At 43.5% G+C, this 16,023-nt stretch overlaps 1 protein-coding gene and 1 long non-coding RNA gene across 5 annotated transcripts in view; one reads left to right on the plus strand and one right to left on the minus strand.

Annotated features, from left to right (window-relative positions):
- The window catches only part of LOC125693166 (uncharacterized), a 28,676-nt gene extending 13,569 nt beyond the window's left edge, over positions 1-15,107 (plus strand). Inside the window, exon 2 of the long non-coding RNA XR_007377009.1 lies at positions 13,764-15,107. This is a non-coding gene — a long non-coding RNA (uncharacterized LOC125693166). The remainder of the gene's footprint in view (positions 1-13,763) is intronic.
- Positions 1-16,023, minus strand: part of RASGEF1A (RasGEF domain family member 1A) — a 148,887-nt gene that overhangs the window by 7,015 nt on the left and 125,849 nt on the right. For 3 of the 4 annotated variants that reach the window (XM_048944684.1, XM_048944685.1, XM_048944687.1), the window contains 3 exons: positions 13,286-13,462; positions 7,007-7,135; positions 2,038-2,175 (listed from right to left, as the gene is read on the minus strand). In XM_048944684.1, coding sequence (XP_048800641.1) covers positions 2,038-2,175; positions 7,007-7,135; positions 13,286-13,462 — 444 coding nt within the window. Of the gene's footprint in view, positions 1-2,037; positions 2,176-7,006; positions 7,136-13,285; positions 13,463-15,020; positions 15,143-16,023 lie in introns of those variants that run through there. The other variant, XM_048944686.1, reaches the window with a different exon arrangement.

Below are 16,023 nucleotides of genomic sequence, written 5' to 3' on the forward strand. Positions count from 1 at the left end.
TGAGGAGAAAAACTTTCTGGCTTTGGATTGTAGGGAATCAAATCTGAAGGCAGGTGAAATTCAGATATATACTGGGTGTAAACGTATGCAGAAACTGCAGTGATGTTAAAAACTATGGGTTACTTAAGCTACTGGGAATTTGTCATACCTTAACATTTAGACCAGAGCTCTTAGAGAGTTTTGGCTGTTTTCTTCTTTTTCTGGTCTTACCCTAAATTTTCTTATAACTTCAGAAAATAAAGCTGAAAGTTTCAGCTGGTCTGAGCAGGTGTAACATGGCGTTTAATTTCCAGTGTCAATGTGTTGAAAATAACTTGTCCGTGTCTGTGTTCCAACAGTCCTGTGCCTGATACACAGTCTTGTATTATGAGGATGAGTGTGACTGCTGTGTGTCAGTTCTTGTTTGATTCTGCTATCATCTATGTGAGAATAGTGCTCTACAGGGATTAGAAAAACTTCAATATTGTAACTTAAAAAAGAAATCTGAATCGTTACCGTAATTCCTTGCTGAAGCACAGTATGGCTCTTTTCTTAGAACAGGAAAGAAGCAACAAATACTGAGAGCAAGAGCTGCTTTTATTTTGTCAGTATCATGTTCTGTCTCCTAGAAGACAGAAGCGCACAGCTCTTTCCTGATGAACTTGCAGCTTTGTGAAGGGGGTAAATAATATGATGCTGTAATTAATGAACATCATCCCAGGAGCTTCAGACATCAGCATGCTGAGCCATTCTGAGGTGTTTTCTCCTGAGTGAGAATTTATTCATACATACAGGTGAGAGGAAAGGGGAAAAGAAGGAAAGGTCACAATGTTTTTCTAGTTTAAAATGGTGGATGAATAAAATACCAAGATATACATGCTCAACAATCACTGTTTTGCCAAGTTCCCTCTCACAGTTGCATGTCTGCCAAGGTACACCTCTCTGTCCTGTTTACAAGGGAATAGAAGGCATAGTATAATCCTATCTGCTTTTCTCTTACTAAGGCAGTGACATTTAGCAGCAGCCAAGTAAACAATTTTGCTGATGCAACACAACTGACATATTTCCTTTTGGCAACCTGGTAACGCCTGTCACTGCCCTACCACTGATTCACACAGTGCTGAAAAACCTGTTGCTCTTCATTTTCTCTGTGCTTGGATCAACAAAAACAGCTTACAGTACAATTGTCTTCCCATTTCCTGCTAATTGTTCTCAAAAGTATCTTGAAGTTTTGGCCTTCAAAAGAAGGAGAAATTTCTGCAAAGTAACCCTTCATGTTCACACAAACACATTACAGATGATTCCCTTGCCCTTCTTGGGAGTTCAAGGGTGCTTTTGTTTCCCCATCCTCCCCCCTCCCTAGACTGTAAACTCAGACCTGGTCGGATTAATGACTGGCTGGCTAGCATAGCTCAAAGAACATCCTTTGTGAAAATACTGTGCGTGGCACCCTAGAAGTCCCTCATAAGTATCTTTTTGAGCTGGAGGACACTGACCTATCTCAGGCGGTGAGGTGCTGGAAGAGGTTGCTTGGCAAAGTTTTGGTTGCCCCATCCCTGGAGGTGTTCAATGCTAGGCTGGCGCTCTGGACACCCTGATCTGGTGCCTGCCCATGGCAGAGGGTTGGAACTACATAATCTTTAAGGTCTCTTCCAACCCAGGCCATTCTATGCTTCTACAAACTAGTTGATGTTTCTGTGGGACTTGAACGCAGAGCAGTAGCAAAGCACAAAGGATGGCATGTAATTCAGTATGCAAGTTAACTACATCGTGCCATTAGCATCACTGTTCTTTCTCCTTCTGCATCTTTTTTCATATTGCTGTGAGTTTTGTCTCTTACACTTGGTGATTATACATAGTTCTTGCTAATGGACCATTAACTTAATTACTCAGCCTTTGTCCTGCAGCTACAGGGCAGCCTAGTAGCTGCTGCTGTAGTCCATTCAGAAAACCCTGTGCATAGGACCAACAGTTTGTGCCACAATGAATCACCTGTGAAGGTGGACACAAATACTGTTTTCCAACTTAACGTTTTTTCTCCTGCCCCTCCATCCCTACCTCATCACACTGGGTGATCCTGTGAGCAATCTCCTTCAACTCCTTCATGGATTTTTCATCTTGGAAATCGTAGGGGAAAGTTTCAGTCCATTCCTTCAGGAGCTGGATGATTTTGGCAGCGAAGGACTTCAGCTTTGCCTAGAAAGAAATACGGAGTTAATTACTGACCATAGACCTTTCTGACAGCAGAACCTGATGAAGGCTTACATAAATTTAGACAAGCTTGAAAATGCTTTGCACTCGTGGCAAATGAAAGGGAGAAAAAAGAACACACTGAACTTGAACCATACTTCTGAACAATATGATTTAGCCCCCACTCAGGATAGCTTGGTCGTGTCTCTTAGCAAGTGCTTTGAAGATATTTTCAAGGTTAATTGTATAGAGCCAGGAAGATGACAGGATAGTTTAAGTATCTTATTTGATTAAAGCCAATGGGACTTGAGTTTGATTTCTGCCATCTGGGGCAGCGGTACCTTCATGTTTCATTTCAAATGCATACCTAATGCAGCATGTACCAGGTATAGCTTGTGAGAGAGGTTCATAAAGACACTTCTGTTCTACAGAATTTATCAGACCCTCCATATGAATCTGTGTATCAAAACAGTAGGAAAGGTGGGTCTGTGTTCTCTCCACGACATTCAAATAAAAATGGACTTTGAAAATCAGTATTGACTGTTACTCAAAAATATATCAATGACAGAACAGGAAAGGACAGCCATTTTTTAAGTTCTTCTGTTACTTGTGAATATTCTAAAGCTTTCCATCAGTTAGACCTGAATTGGATGCCAGTAATGCAAATAGTATAGATTTACTGAGGCTGCTCTTTCCAACTGAAGGAGCGCTCTTGCAAAACTGGGGGAGTGTGCTAAGAAGACTTAAAGAATAAAAAGAATCAAAACTTAATTTAAGTTATATTTATTTTCCACCCAACTTGTGATACACTGAGGGGAAAATGGGGAAGCTTTCATCTGTTTACCTCCCTGCTTGCGTAAACTGATGTTCCATTACACAGCAGTTCCTTCTCCTTATCTGCAATATATTGTCCTTGTTGCATTCCTCATCAGCAACTTAGGGGTTACAGAAGGTGATTTTGGCATGTGTGCGTAGCTACAAGAAATCAGTGAATCGCCTTTTAAGACCAATAGATAATGTTTTACAAGAACTGATGGAGCTTCCTGACCGAAAACATCATCGATCAGATCTGAAAGTTTGGTTTCTGTGAGTGCTGCTGCTTTGGGACCCAACTTCAACATCTTTCCAGACAGAGTCTGAGCTCTGTATTACAGCTGTCAGTCCACTAAACTCCCATTGTCATCTGCCTTGAGGAAAATACAAGTTATGCTTGTTCACTAGAGGATGTGTGGAGCCTATAATTATTAAAAGAATGAATAATTCTGTTGTGATATAACTAATTAGCTAGCCAGTGTGCTTCCATTCCATCAGAGCTAACAGAGGAGGTACATGCTTACTGCACTGACCATCAAAAGCTGCTTCAAAATTCCTTTTGATGGTATTATTATTTATTACCTTTTGGAATTGAATATGGGAGGATGGGGGAACAAAGATCCCCAAATCCTCTGGCTATGATGTGAGCAGCTCTGTGTGAACACTGACTTCCTATTGCACATAGCAATGCTCAGCAGTCACTGTGATTTGCTTTCTTTGCAGCAGATAGCTAGGCATCCTTTGCAGGACAACAGCAAGCAGTTTTTCTCTTTGGGATTACAGGTGTAAAAGGCTCATTGTTTTATCTGATGCTATTAATGCTCAGGGAAAGATGTACTTTGAATGCAACACTAAAGCCAGTAGCTCAGCAAAACATGAGATTTCAGTTTCAGGTGCATTCTAATGAAGCCCAAAGCAGCGTGACAGGCTTGCCACCTGCAATCTGTGGTAACCTAGATAGAAATCACAGATACGTGGGCAACGGTGTGTTTTCCTTTTTGTCATGCTTGCAATAAACTTACAGCTTCTATTGCTGTGTGCTCCAGATGTCAGCCTTTCCCAGCAAGGCCTGAGTTCTCTGAAATCTAGGGGAATACTTCTCCCAGAAGTACTGTTTTGAGAAGAAATATACCTTTGTTAAGTACTTTGGTCATCAAGTAATACTGTACAAGGGTTTTTGTTCTCTGTGACCATCTTGTTTGAGTCCCTCTAATTTCTAACATATTTCTAGAGAGTTCAGCTTGATGTGAAGGGATGAAATTTAACTTGAGCGTAGCTATAGTGTCAAGTGTATGATAATTGATATCTTAAACTGTGAAACCCTTTGTTTTTATGTTTGTCCAGAAGGGCTCCAAGATATCCCATTTTTCTTTTTAATCTGCTTTTCTCTCAGCTGTTTTTCTTCTGGACTTCTCTGTTAGCAAATGATGTCAAAAACAAATGATCAGCACTGTGGTTCCTAACCTCAAAACCTGGCTCGTGGCCACTTCTCCAGCTCACACACTACCCGGGCAACAAGTCAGCCAGCTTCTTGTCTTAGTTTGTTTATGCAAACCTCTTATCAGACATGATCAGAGCTGCTTTAACTACTTCTGCCAGCCATTTCCTGCTTTGGAGCCACTTAATTAGAAGGTGCTGGTAGCTGATGATACTCCAGTGAGTTATGACAGTGAATAAGTAGAATGGCTTGGAGCTGAGAATTTCCATGCTGCATGTAAAATGATCTTGTATTTGTTTAAAAACAAATGTTTGCAAATGCTAGGAGCTTTTAATTTCCTGTAAAGCATACAGGTGCTTGCTATGGAGGTCTGCAAAGGAGTGATTTGATTGGGATGTCAGAAATCTTACGTAGTGTTTTCCAATCATGTTGTGTTTAGTAAGCAGGAAAAGACTAGAGTTCATACTAAGAGGGTAGAAAGGAATCAAGGGCATAACAGGAAAAGCACCTAGAAAGGCATGTAAATTAAGGCAGCCTTCCAAACCTTGTGTTTTATCGTCACCTTGCTGTTGGCTCTTCTGTAGGGCTGTTTCCAAACTGCCAGCAGAACGTCTGACATTGTGGATGTTTTGCAATATGAGCAGCTCTATTTCACATCCTGTTGTTAGAATGTAATGCTATTTCGTGTCAGTGTGGAAGCCATGATGTTTCTTAATACATTTGCTGAATAGCCACAATCACACTACTTTAAGTTATCAGAGGGCTGGAGCACCTTTCCTGTGAGGGAACTGAGCTTGTTTAGCTTGGAGAAGAGAAGGCTCTGGGGAGACCTCATTGTGGCCTTCCAGTACTTGAAGGGAGCCTATAAACAGGAGGGGGAACGGCTGTTTACGAGGGTGGATAGTGATAGGACAAGGGGGAATGGTTTTAAATTGAGACAGGAGAGGTTTAGGTTAGATCTTAGGAAGAAGATTTTCACCCAGAGGGTGGTGAGGCACTGGAACAGGTTGCCCAAGGAGGTTGTGGATGCCCCATCCCTGGAGGCATTCAAGGCCAGGTTGGATGTGGCTCTGGGCAGCCTGGTCTGCTGGTTGGCGACCCTGCACATAGCAGGGGTTTGAAACTGGATGGTCATTGTGGTCCTTTTCAACACAGGCCGTTCTATAATTCTATGACTTATTGCCCAGCTTCTGTTTGGTTTTAAAACTTTTAAGTGTATTATCATTCACAGAAGAGTTGCATCTTGTAATCCTTTATTTTTAAATCCAAGTATTGCAGATGATATATTTTGATACTAACTACAGACAGCTGTCAATTGTCTTCACTTTTCTGTAGATAGCTTTACCCCTAGTTTCAGATGGTCCCAGAATCTCTTGCAAGTTCCTACCTCTGCTGTTTAGTTAGGCAGAGCTGAGGAAACACTGCCATTTACAGTGTACCAGGTTTGGGGTGGTAAGTTGTGAGCCAGTTGGGGGTGGTGATGGGAACTATTCTGAATGCAGAATGATAGTTCTTGCATCTGTCCTCCCTGACCCCATAACCAACATAGCTACACAGCTGCTTAATGAGTGGATGAGGTAACCGACCTGCATAAAAGTCAATCTGCATGAAGTGGTTTGTGTTGGTTTTTTTAATCCTGTGGAGGAATGTTGTGATATAACATGAGACTGCAGAACAGGAATAGTAAGTAAGAAAGAAGCCCTTAGGTCAGTACTGATGTCAAAAACTCTGTTGCCAAACTTCAAGGGCTACTTTTCATGCTCCCTACTTGGAGTCTTGCTGCTACAAGGAGAAAAAGAAATGGGACTATCGATGTGCTGAGAATCAGGAATGTGAGCTTATTATTTCTCATAATAGAAGAATGGATCTAAAATAAGCACAGGATTTGAACAGTTCAGATCTTTAAGTATTTGCTGATTTCATCCTTGTTTCTGCCACTTATATTTGCATCCCAGCTGGGACTATTCTGGTACTTCATCTTTAGTCAGGTCCTTCAGTGCACTTTCTCCATATGGGGAGACTTAAATGGATATCAGTGCATATCATAAACTCACCCAGTTGGGTTTAATCAGTTGTGGTAAAGCTGTGTAATCAGATGTGCAAGCATAGGCTACTATTTTAAGTACTGCATCCCTTAATTTTCATCAGATGAAATTTCCTTATTTACCATCACGCTGACTTGTAACGCTCCATCAAAAACAGGTTTTATGCACCTACAGCAGAGCTCTCAACTCTGAGAACGTGACAGGGGTGACTGCAATAAGATTCCAGACAGACCTTGCTTGGCAAAAGCCCAAACAGCTTGCTGGGCAGGTCTGTGGCAGATACACATTGCTTTAAGCTGCAGGTCAGTGCTGCATGCTGGAGCAAAGTTGCATTATTTCCAATCTGAGCTACTACACAACCTACATTAGTAGTTCTCAGAGAAGCAATAGAGCTTCAAGGAGGAAGACCCAAATAAAAGTATATTCAGCAATAAGTGCTGATGACGATTTCAATTTATTCTTTATCAATCTATCTAGCTTTACAATGAAAAGGGTGGGAAATAAATGCCACTAGCACTGCCAGCTGCAGTGGCTTATTTACCTTTTCTGCCTCAGTCCCGGCTTCCAGCTGCTGCTTCTGTTTAATGCAGATCTGTCCCACTTTAGCCAGGAGCTCATGTGGGTGAATGAAGACTCGGGAGCTCAACAGGAAAGTGAAGATGTAAGTCCTCTGTGGGAGCAGAGAGGGGAAAAAGCAAGTTTGAGTAACCACTGAGAATCATCTGTCTTCCCTGGAGACTTGTAACAAAAACTAGTCTATAAAACAGGAATGCAGCTTTCTGTCATTAAACTTTGAGTAATTTTTCCCTCTTTCAGAGATGTCGTGGTGTTTTCTAGCTCTGCATTTCTTCTACACAGTAGACTTTAAGAGTGCTGCTGTTGTTTTCAGAATTCCAAATGTAATATGCCTAACTAGTTATCACTCACCAAAAAGACAAATGAAATGCATCCAATGTAGGATGTTTATGTCACACAAATACTGTTATTTCTTGATTTCTTCGGAAGTGATTGCCCTCCTTCAAGCAACAGAAAACTGCCTTCTGTGTGTTCCAAACCACAGATATAATTTTTAATGTATGGTTTTTTTCCTTTTTTCCCACAATCATTGACACAATCTGTACCTTAGATTGAGGCCGTATGACAATAATTCAGTTTTAGGCGTGACTTAATCGGTATGGGGCCTGTTTCAGACTCTCTTCAGCATGAATAGTGCTAGGAAGTGTCAACAGTTATTATTTCTCATTAGAAATAGCCTATTTCCATTTTAAAAGCTGTAATGTGTTATATTCCAAATGATACTCTGTGCAGTCATGTTGATGTGAGAACAAATGCCTTCACGTCCTGATCTTGCTTCAGTGTTTCAGACTTGTCTTCTGTATTGGATGTAATTGCTAGAGTAACAATAGTAGCATCTCAATAAGGACTTCTGTCTTCCTATTGAGGCTTTCTGACAAAATCTGTAGTTGGGAAATTGTAGGGCATCTCCTTGACTACAGATTTCATTTACCCTATGTTACATTTGCAAAGCGTGCTGTTGCTTTGCCATCTGCACATGGTATATTAGAAGTGTGACTTGGCAGACCGCAGCCAGGTGTGCCAACAGTCAGTGAACTACCTTGGATTAGGCAGGGAAACTTAGGCCAGATGTCTAAAACATAGCACCTGTGCTATTAACAACTGAATTTTGCTGCTTGTAGTCTCTATAGCACACTTATAGATAAACCGTGATATCTCGGACTCCAGAAAAGACTATGGGGTTTCTCTTTAACTACAAGGAATTGCTATTAAAGAAAAATATTTCAACTTCTCAAGTACCTACAGCATAAATCTAACACTAAAATATGCCAAATATCAGAAGGGAGGGGAAAAAAGAGTGTTTTTTTTGTTGTTGTTGTTTTTGAAATAAATGAAGTTAACTAGAAATCAATGTGTTGAGAATGTGTGAGTGCATGAAGTGTGTAATAGATTAAGCACACATCTCTGGAAAATCTAGCTCTGTCCCAAACTTGTGGAGGAAGCTAATGAAGAAACAGACTGTGATACAGCAGAGGCGTTTAAAATATGCGTTCTGATTTGAACATCAGGCTGAAGAGCTAAAATGATTCACAAAACAAGACACTTATCAACGTATCAGAACCTTTTATGCTGATGTATGTGAGAATGATCCTTCAACTGATACAACCCACATTGGGAATTAAAATATGAGAGAGAACAGTGTTGGTTTTGGGGGAATAATCTGTACCTGGTTATCTTGACTTCTTTTTAGCCAATTTCTGTGCTTGTTTCTATCAGTGCATCCCTGAACTTGGAACTGTGAGTCTGGCCTATCTGGGAAAGGAATTTAGCTGTTGGATACAGCAGCTGTTGTGTGAAAATGTCTGTTCTGGAAACATGAAGCAGCTCTTCATAGCTTTTACCCTATTTTCCATTTAAGGAAGAAAGAGGTGAAAAAACAATTATGGACTTGTGTACTTTCATCTCTTCCCCATGTTCATGTGTACTTGGGAGTGTGGAACCCTGACAGAAAGATGCCCGTACATTGAAGTGGCGAGAAACAGAAATGCAAGCTGCCCTGCCCTGTCAGTGACCTTAGCTCTGATAAACTGGATTTTTTTTTTTTTAAGGAAAGATATAATTTTGCTTGTTGTACTAATTCTAGTGTTGGTCTTCTTGGTGGGAGCCTGTTTGATGTGGCATAGTGTTTGTTCAGAGTAACTGCAAGAAAGCCCTGCTCAGAGTACATTCCCCTGTTTTTGTACTGTAAGAAGAGAGCAACCTAGATGACCTATACTTCTCTTTGGTCTCTGATAGTGCTGTGCATGACGTCCAAAAAAGTGCTGAATTGGAAAGACATGCGAAGATACGTGGCCATAAAAGCACAGCTTTCCGTTCAAGGCTTGCTTTCTCTCTTAATCCATGGCATCTGCACTGGACATGTGCAGTATTTTTCCAGACCACGCTGAACTGCTAAGTTTTAGAAACAAATTATCATATTTCTGGAACCCATCTGCTGTACTTTCACTCCACTTTTCAAGTCACATTGCTGGGACTGGGCTCAGTTTGTTGGCAAACGAAATTGTTCTTCTATGGTCAATTAAGGCACACTGGTTTACAATTCATGAGGATCTGCTCTTATTCCTCAGCTTGCTTTTCTTCTTCTTTTTTGATACTAGTGTTGCCTATGCTGGTTAACAGCAAGTAAGAAATGAGTTAAATATGTCCTAGAGCAGGGCTGAGCCTCATCTCTGCCTCTCTGCTAATAACCACTTCCTGTCCAATAAGGAAAATTGAAGCTGAACTGAGCCATGCATTGCAGCTTAGCAGCAGGTCACAGTTGTTAGGAATATGGTTGTAACGGACAGCAAATACTCCATACGAATGTCAGATGTCTTCTCTAGATCATGGATTTCTGTTACTTGTTACACCTGTACTCCACTGTAGGCCGTTCCATAAGTAATGCCTCTTATTTATTTCCATGGAAGCTACAACAGATATGAAGAACTCAATAACACAATTTGATAGAGACATATGTTCAGCAAGCATCAGTGAATGTCACCAGATGCCATTTTTTCCATGCAGAGGGATTTAACAACACACCTACACACCTTTGCTTCACATGCGCTTCCATGTCAGACACTCTTCTGTCAATGCCCCTCTGCTGCCATCTGTCACACAGCAACAAAACGTAATGGAATATTGAGGGGAAGGTTCAGCCTCTACTGCCATACCACCAACATCTGCTTCTGGCATTGTGGATCAAGATAATAAAATAGAAGGCATTACTTTCAGAGCAGCCCTCATATATTAGCAAGGTGTTACAACAGTGTAAAGACCCACACTCTTCTCACAGGCAGTCCCTCGCATGTGAAGACGGTTTGGAGAAGGCAATTTAGCTAAGAAGCAGGCAGCTTTGACAAAGACTGATTAAAAATGCTTCCATAAGCTGTGAGACTGAAAGTTAAGCTCTGCTTACCCCGTAAAAGTGACAGGTATTTGAGAGAAAAGGCAAAAAAAAATTCCTTTCTGCATTTAGAACAACTTAGCTGCCACAAAAAGGGTCTTGTGCTTTACAAGAGAAAAAGAAGGCGGATTCCTTTAGTGCCTAAAGTTGTTGCTAAGAGATGAGCTGAATTATATTTAAAAAAAGGCAAGCACGCAAGACTAAAGGAGGAATTGTTACTCTCTGACCCAAGAATGTACTGCTGTTGTCTGGGGAAGGAAAAAAAAGAAAAAAATCCCTTTGTGCACTCATTGCTCAGTCTTATGTTTGTGAAATATTTTCTTAAAATGTTTTTTGCTTGGGCACAAGAGTTGCAGACTGATACATTCCATTCCTAACCTCTCGAACTCCTCTGTCTCACAAGTATACATTTTCCTGTGAGCTGAGCAAGTCCCTCTACACAAACAAACCTCAAAAGAGCAGTATACAAATGTAGGTCCTTATCTTTCCTGTCCTTTCTTGTCTGTCTCTTGTCCTGTCAACATGGCAAATACATTTTTGTTTTGCTCTGTAACGAGAACAGAAAGATACTGTTTTGCTTTCTCCTCCACCCCCTTTTTTTCCATCTGGAAGGTGACTACAATCTTCAGCTTTGTGTGCCTTCTAAGCATTGCTTTCAGCTGTATTAATCTGGAAATTTGCAGCAGTACAGTAATTTGTAAATGTGTTTCCCTGAAACTAAAGGTAACCTCTGCTAACACACCGAATATCTTCTCTTGATGGAACTTAACTGCTGGTGCCTTGCTATCCTTTTGTGCGTGTGCAGCCAGAGACACGAAGCTGGGAGGTGCTTACACCTTCCTCTTGAGCAAAAGGTATTAGTCCCCCTACTGACAGCACCTCGACACTAAATGGCTACCGCTCTAACTTCCCTAAAAATAGAAATGGGCAAGAAATTAAGTATAAACAGAAATCTGAATTGAAATCCAAAGCTTGCATTTGGAAATGACTCAAATACAGTTCCATCTCTGTCATTCAAAGCTTATTCATCCACTTGCTGCCAAATTAATTCTTTTAACTAAATTGGGTGATATGACTTATCTAAAAGAATGTGTCCTGCTATATAGGAGATGAATTTGGTTTAATACCATTTTCCAGCTCCCTGTCCCAGGAATTCCCTCGATTGCTTCTGCTGTATCACTCAGCTGTCAGTTTGCTGTCCATTTGAACTGCAGCCTCCTGATGGGCTCTGTGCTCACATGGACTGTGATGTTCCCTTGCACAGGTTATGTGAGAGCACCATGGAAACCAACAACATTCCAAAATAACTCACAGATCCCTTAAGTAACGCTAGCTTTATGGAACCATTTTCAGACTAGTAGTGTTATATATAGATTCTATGTTACAATAAGGGATGTACATTAACAGCTACTTAAAAAACTTAGTGATATTCCAGAAATCCAAGCAGCAAGTAACTACATTAACTAGTATTAAATAAAAGGAGCTGGAGCTGATTCCTTGGAACGTTTGCCTTTGGCAGTCTAAAGCTGTTTAACTGATATACTGAATTTTGTGTTTCTCTTTGAGCTCTGCCTTCTTTCTACCCCATGTACTTGGGGGTGGAGGGAAAGTCAAGTGGAATGCCTAAGTACGGACATTCCTCTGTGCCTTACAGAGCATTTGGTACTTAGCATCTATTGAAGTTAGTGCAATTGTACATAAGCATAATTAAATGAGAGCTTTAGGATTGAACCAGAACATTAAGACACCCTGATTTTCTCCTGTTTTTATCTCTCACTAATAATTGCTTGAAATTCTGCTGCTTATACCACTGAACTCGTGGGGGGTCTCATGTGGAAGGGGAGTGTATTTACTGTGTATAGTGATTGGAAACTGGGTGGTGTGTATGTGAGAGCTTAAGTAGGTTTTATTGTGACCAGTGTTAAAGCACAGTGAGTAAGTTCTGTGCTGATGAGATGGAGAAACGTTCCATGAGGTACAGGCTAGCATGGCCTGCTCTGCCACAGTTAAGTTCTACATAGCAGTCAACACTGACTGCAGACTCCTGTCACTCTGTCAGTCCTAGAATGAGTTGGGTTGTTTCTGTCATGCTGCTTTCTCACAGGTCGGATGGAATATACGCTATATAATCTGATTTTTGGCAGTTTGTTTAAATAATGTCTTTCATCGATGGATACAAAGGGACATTTTAAGTGATAGCGTGATCACTCAGTAGTATCACTCATTCAGAATCTTACATCATGCCCTAGAATTACCAGCAACATTTACTTCGGGGGACTGCAGTGAGGACATCTAATCATTGCCAAATCATTTCTAGGCTCAAAAGTGTTATTACAGCACTTGCTCACAGAAATGTACTGAGAGAGACAGCATTTTAATTACAATCAATGTGTTGTATTATTATTTTTTTTTTCCTGATGATCTAACTAGGAGATGCATAGGAAATTAAGGGCAAAACAAAACAAAACAAAATCCCTAGAGCTGGTTTCAGCTGAAAGAATTGGTCCACTTCCCTAGGTAGGAGATGGTTAGACGTTAATCTTGGCTGCATTAGAGGTAAAGCAGCTTAGAGGGACTGAAAATTGTGGCTAATGCTGCTTTTAATTGGCTCTCAGGGCACCCATTTGGGTTCACATGGCTTTATCTCTCTAACAGGTGTTCTTATTAAAAGGCAGAAAGGAGCATCCCTATTGAGTAGGGATATTTAGTGAATGAGTATTACAAGCAAAAGAAATGCTTCTTTAATCTACATCTTAATCATGATTTGGATGGAGATAGAATTTCTTGTGTTTAGGATTCAGATTGGCGCTATCTTAGGAAAACTACAGGAAGAAAACAAACCTTTCAGTGCCTACTTACATCTGGATAATAGTCCATGGTGGGTACCAGGCGCTCTATCAAGGCCTCCAATGATCCAGAAACAATGTTCCCATCCTGATAAACAGGGTCCACGCATCTCTCTGTATCAGGCTGCACTTGTCCACTACAGCTGGAGCCAAGCATGCTGGAAAATATTGGCGTCTGGGGCATAGTTTCCTGTGGAAGTGGCAAAAGGAAAAAAGAAAAAGACAAGGTTGTTTTGAGTATGTTTACTGCATGGGTTTTACAGAGGCATACATTACACACAATTATATACTTGACTTCAATGCACCCTGGACATGAGAGCTGTGTTCTGAGTCCATACAGTCGCACATAATTGAGTTGCATTTTGGGTTTGAAATGCTCATGAAACTACAACACTAGGGCTTGTAGATGCAGAAACTGTAAAAATTCTCCTCGCTGTGCTCAATTTTCCTTTTCTCTCCTGTTTTCCCTTGGCTCCTTATGCATAAAACAGGGATGAAAACGCAAAATGTTTTCTGGACTCTGCCTTACTGAGAAAACAACTGTGATACAGCATCTCTCTTCCTACTTCTTTGAGGTCATCTGTGGGCAAAACACCTGACTCACGATAATAAATCTTTCCCCATTTCTGTAGCTGGATGTCTTTGCAGAAGGGCATCTTCCGCTGCACATGGATATCACTTGCAGCAGCAGGGCTGCACCTTTCCTCACACTGTGAGCTGCGTGGCACTGCGTGCTGTAATATGGACTGGCTGTAACATACAGCTCTAATAACAGTCTCTTTGGAGATTTTTGCTTAGGAAACAAACCTGCTGTCGCAACACTAAAACCACACAAAGCCTTGGGGTTTCCACCTCCCTCTGCTTGGCCGCAAGTTATATCTGTATCCTGTAGTTACCAACGGCAAATAAACTGTGGGCTTTGGGGTTGGTTTTAAGCTGACTACAAGCTCAATATACCCAGATGGCCCAACAAAACGTGCAGCCACTGTATGGAAAGATGGAAAGAGCCATTATGTGTCGTATCACGGCTGTTCCCCCCACGCTGCTGCGAAGGTGAAGCGAGAAGGGGGCAGGGGGAGCTGCTGGACTCTCTCTCGCCCTGTATGAAACTAAGCCGGCACCGTCACATTGGGAAAAGCACCGATGTAGACGAAAGGGATGAGGCTGTGCTCGTACGCTAGGCTGGGTTTTGCGGCTTCACGGGCAGAGCTCGGGGCGGGCATCCGTGCTGCTGGGGCAGCGCTGTTTCGTCCCGGAGCAGCACCACGATGCTGAGCAGCGGGGCTGCGTGCCTTCAACTTGTCAACAAGCGAAACACGAAAGAAATGAGAGCTGCCGATTCAGCCCCGGCAGGTGCTGAGGATGCTCGGTACCCCGCAGCTCTCCCTTAGGCTTGCAGTGCGCAGGAACGTGCCGCAGCCCCGAGCCTCCGCAGCAGCACTCCTCACCCATCTACAGACGCATTTTTTCCCTCGTAAGGACCGCGGCGGTCCCCGCGCCAGCTCCTACTCGGGGTGTAAGGCAAGCCGACTGCCGTCTCAAACCCCTCAGCGAGACGCTCCTCGAGGCGCCGACCGTGCTGAAGCCCTTTATCGGACGGGGCTTCTACCTCCCCCCGCTCACGGTGCTCCCCGCTGTTTACAACGGGCGCGCCCCTCTGCTGGGAGCGCCGCTTCCGCCAGCCGCTCCTACCCCGCCGGCTGCCCGCTCCCCAACACCGGCACCTGCCGCCGCCCCGCCGCGCTTACCCTCATCTTCCTGGGCGCCGCGCACATACGCGAGTGCCGGGCGCGGGCCGGCCGGCAGCACAGCGCCCCGCTCCCGCCGCCCGTGACGTCAGCGCCCAGCGCGGCGCCCGTTGGCTGAAGAGCGAGCGTGGCCCGTTCAAACGGAGCCGTCGGCAGAGCGGGGGCGGCTGTGTGAGCGCGTCCGTCCGTGCGGCGGGAGGCGTCCCGCCGAGGTCGTTCTCAAAGCGCCCGTTCCCCGAACGCCCGTTCTTCACGGCGCTTTCCGTGAGGAAGAAGCACCCGGTCCCGACGGCTTGGCAGGAGGAAAGAGCTCTCCCGCCCGCTCGTTTACAGCCCGGTTATTAGCGCCGTGCTGACAGACGGCTCCGAGCCCTCCCTATTAATCGCCGGGCTGGTTCCTCTCGCTCTCACAGTCGCTTCGCGTTACCCAAGCGCAGCCGCTCGGCGGCTCTGCGGGCGGATTGCCGGCCCCCGCCGCACGCCCACCCGCCCTGCATCTCGGGAGTAGCCGGGGCTTTCCGTTTCGCAGCTTTCTCTTTTCTCCCGTAAACGCGTTTTTCCCATCCTGCTGTTTCGTTTGCTTGATTCGGGATGATTTAGAGTTTGTCCCATGGTCTCCAGGCATTCGTTCGTTTCGTGTTGCTTATTATCGGTGTTTATCCGACGGGTCCGGCTGACTGTAGAAGGCTTCGCTGGTTTCCATAGTGATTAACGTGGGAGAAGCCCTCGGATGGCAGTGCCGGTGCGGGCAGGAACACGCATTGGGAGGGTGCCCAACCCGGGCTGTGAGGAACTGCTACCTAATTGCTCCATCCCTGGAGGCATTCAAGGCCAGGCTGGATGTGGCTCTGGGCAGCCTGGTCTGCTGGTTGGTGACCCTGCACATAGCTGGGGGGTTGAAACCAGATGATCATTGTGGTCCTTTCCAACCCAGGCCGTTCTGATTCCTCTTTTCCCATATTCAGCTCAGGTAGCATGCAGTAAGCGAATCATTTTACCATTT

This window comes from Lagopus muta, chromosome 5 (genome assembly GCF_023343835.1).
Source record: "Lagopus muta isolate bLagMut1 chromosome 5, bLagMut1 primary, whole genome shotgun sequence".
In the NCBI taxonomy this organism is placed as follows: Eukaryota; Metazoa; Chordata; class Aves; order Galliformes; family Phasianidae; genus Lagopus; species Lagopus muta.